General features: G+C 46.7%; 1 protein-coding gene across 1 annotated transcript in view; it reads left to right on the forward strand.

Annotated features, from left to right (window-relative positions):
• LOC106011034 overlaps positions 1-2846 on the forward strand; it is a 249731-nt gene that overhangs the window by 10028 nt on the left and 236857 nt on the right. The window contains exon 4 of the mRNA XM_035968178.1: positions 1132-2632. Within this exon, the coding sequence (XP_035824071.1) occupies positions 1132-2632 (1501 nt within the window). The remainder of the gene's footprint in view (positions 1-1131; positions 2633-2846) is intronic.

Raw genomic sequence — 2846 nt, forward strand, 5'->3', positions numbered from 1 at the left:
ACACACTCACACACACACACACACACACACACATATGCTCACAATAGACCCCCCCACCACCCACCCACACACACATAATATACTGACAAAACACACGCTTTTGAATGCATGCACACTCGCACACACACGTGCACACGCACACACACACATACACACACACACACACACACACATACACACACACACACACGCACACGCGCGCGCACACACACATGCAAACACACATAATACACACAGATGCACACACAGATAACATTTAGAATTTTATACCTTAGTTAAGCACTCTAGTAAACGTTAGCTTCATTTTCCTTCTCCAAATTCTTCTTGCATTTTGAAGGAAACGGTTAAAATTGTAGTATTAATATGGCAGTGATGAGTGAAAATGAGAAACGTTTTCTGTCGGAAGTTCAATAGTAACACATTGGGTTTTTTTCTTTACGATTACCACAACTAGACCTTTTTTTCTCTATTTGTACCCTCCTCCTCAACTGTTCTCGTAAATTTTAATAATTGTAGAAAGAAGGATCTTCTTTTGTTTTGTTTAAAGAGCGATTCAAACTTCCCTCTGAACATGCATGTGTCATTTAAAAGAGGGCTCTATTCATAGGCCTTTTGTGGATCTAGGTCCTGACCAACCGATTCTCGGTCAAGGATTCGACTCGGGTATTCGTTGCTTGGCTATTTTTAAAAAGTATTACAATAATATCACAAGCAGTTGGATGGCGTCAAAGATATACCCTTTTCATTCTTAACTCTTTTCTTGATCTTTTTCCAATGAATGCCTTGTCGATGCACTAGTTGCTACCATTCTTCAGCTAATGTATTTCTTTTTTTTTAAAGATATAAATTGCTCCTAAGATTATTGCTGGCGTCTGTGGTGTAGAGGCTAGGCGCTGCAATGCCGCACGCATGGTACTCGAGTTCGGTCGATTCTCGAGTTGAGAGGCAATACTTATCGAATATCTAGGACTTTTTACTGCGATGTATCCTTCTCAGCCCAGGTTGACGCTGGTATGCAGAGTCGAAAGCTAGCTTCCTAAATGATCTAAATTGTGCTTATTGGGGGCGTAAAAACACCCACATGAAACTCACATTATCAAAGGAATCGTTCAACCTGTCTTCTTTTCTCAGATTGTCCCTTCACGTGGCTATCCAGCATCGATCCATTGACGTCCTCAAAGTTCTCCTCAAGTACGGGGTCGACCCTAACGAGCCTTCCACCGGAATCCTCAACCCACGCAGTCGACGTGGGAGTCATAACAGCAGCGTCAGCGACACCAACAGCCCTGTGGTTCCTGTCATTTCTCTTCCGGGATCCAGCAACCACCATCTCCATGTCCATTATCAGCATCATCATCAGCAACATCAACACCACCATCACCATCAGCAATCCAGTACCGTTTGTCAACTTCCAGACCTGCGTGTACCTTCACCTGAACATTCAAGACGGGGATCGCGCACAGGGGGCGAATGTCGAGGTTCTGGCTCCGATATAGACAACGAGGCGGATACAGTAAGTTCAGAGGATTCGTCTGTATTCAAGAAACAAAGCACTGCAGATGCCTCTGGAAAAGACGATTCGGATTCCACCGATAGGACATCTCCAGCTATATTGGCAACAGTAAGCGAACCTTTCCAGCCTTGTGTCAATAGTGCCTCTCAGGTTCTTTCTGAGACCACAGATATCAGCAACAACGACAACAGCAATATTCATAGAAGTAGTACTGGCTCTGTTGGAAGAGTGAGTATAACATTTGAGCAACAACCGCCGCTACAGCAAGAACAACGCCAACAACAGCATGAATGTAAACAGCAGCACCAGCAGCACTTTCCAGCGTCAGCAAATCGTTTCCACCGCCACAGTGTGGACACATCCCTACTGGTTCCAGCAGTGACCAGCGCACTAAGTCGTTCTCCCTTCACAAACCGCCGCGGCCACTACAGCGGTCACCTACCAGAGATCGTTGAAACAGTGGCCGAAGAGAATGGCGAGTTCAGTTTCTCCTCGGTCTACTCAAGGGAAGAATTGTTTAATCTGCCATGTCTATATCTCGCCGTTGTTGAAGGTATTCCCTATATAGCACAGCTGTTGCTACGCTACGGCGCTCAGCCTAACGTCCAAGACGTTCATGGCTGCAGCCCGTTACACGTCGCATGCTGCCCCGACTTCCACAACCAGGACATCGTAAGGGCGCTTCTCAAATCCGGCGGCAAAATCCACCTTCAGAATTTTCAACAGGACTCGCCCTTTTCGCTTTGGCCTGAAGTGCTCAACGAGCAGAGAGCGGTGGTTCGGGCAGCTTTGACCCGGGTAACCTTTCAGTCGAGGGGGTCACGGTCTCGAACGTCCTCTGGCGCGGGTCAAGCCGCTAAAGACAGTCCGCTGTCCCTCACGCCAACTCATGACGCGGTGGGCACGAGTAATTCCCATCGATCTGGCAGCGTGAGCCGGTTTTTCAAGCGTCTTAGTTCGGATCCTAAGCCCAAGAGTAGAGACCGTAAGGTGACACGAGATGAGAGCTCGGTGTTCACGTCCGAAGGCCTGAGAGAAAGGACCTATTCCAGTGGTTCCTGTCGCAGCCGACATTTCTCTTCATGTGTCCAGGACGATCTGGAGAGCGATATATCCCTGGTAAGTGAATTGGACGGAGAAGACTAGACGTTATTTTAGTGTTGGTCTTTACATTTTCTTAATCATACCCCCTTCTCTTGCCCATCAATCCCTCCACCCTCTCTCTCTCTCTCTCTCTCTCTCTCTCTCTCTCCTTCCCCTCTCCCTATCTATCTATCTATCTATCTATCTATCTATCTATCTATCTATCTATCTATCTATCTATCTATCTATG

This window comes from Aplysia californica, unplaced genomic scaffold (genome assembly GCF_000002075.1).
Source record: "Aplysia californica isolate F4 #8 unplaced genomic scaffold, AplCal3.0 scaffold00044, whole genome shotgun sequence".
NCBI classification, from domain to species: domain Eukaryota; kingdom Metazoa; phylum Mollusca; class Gastropoda; order Aplysiida; family Aplysiidae; genus Aplysia; species Aplysia californica.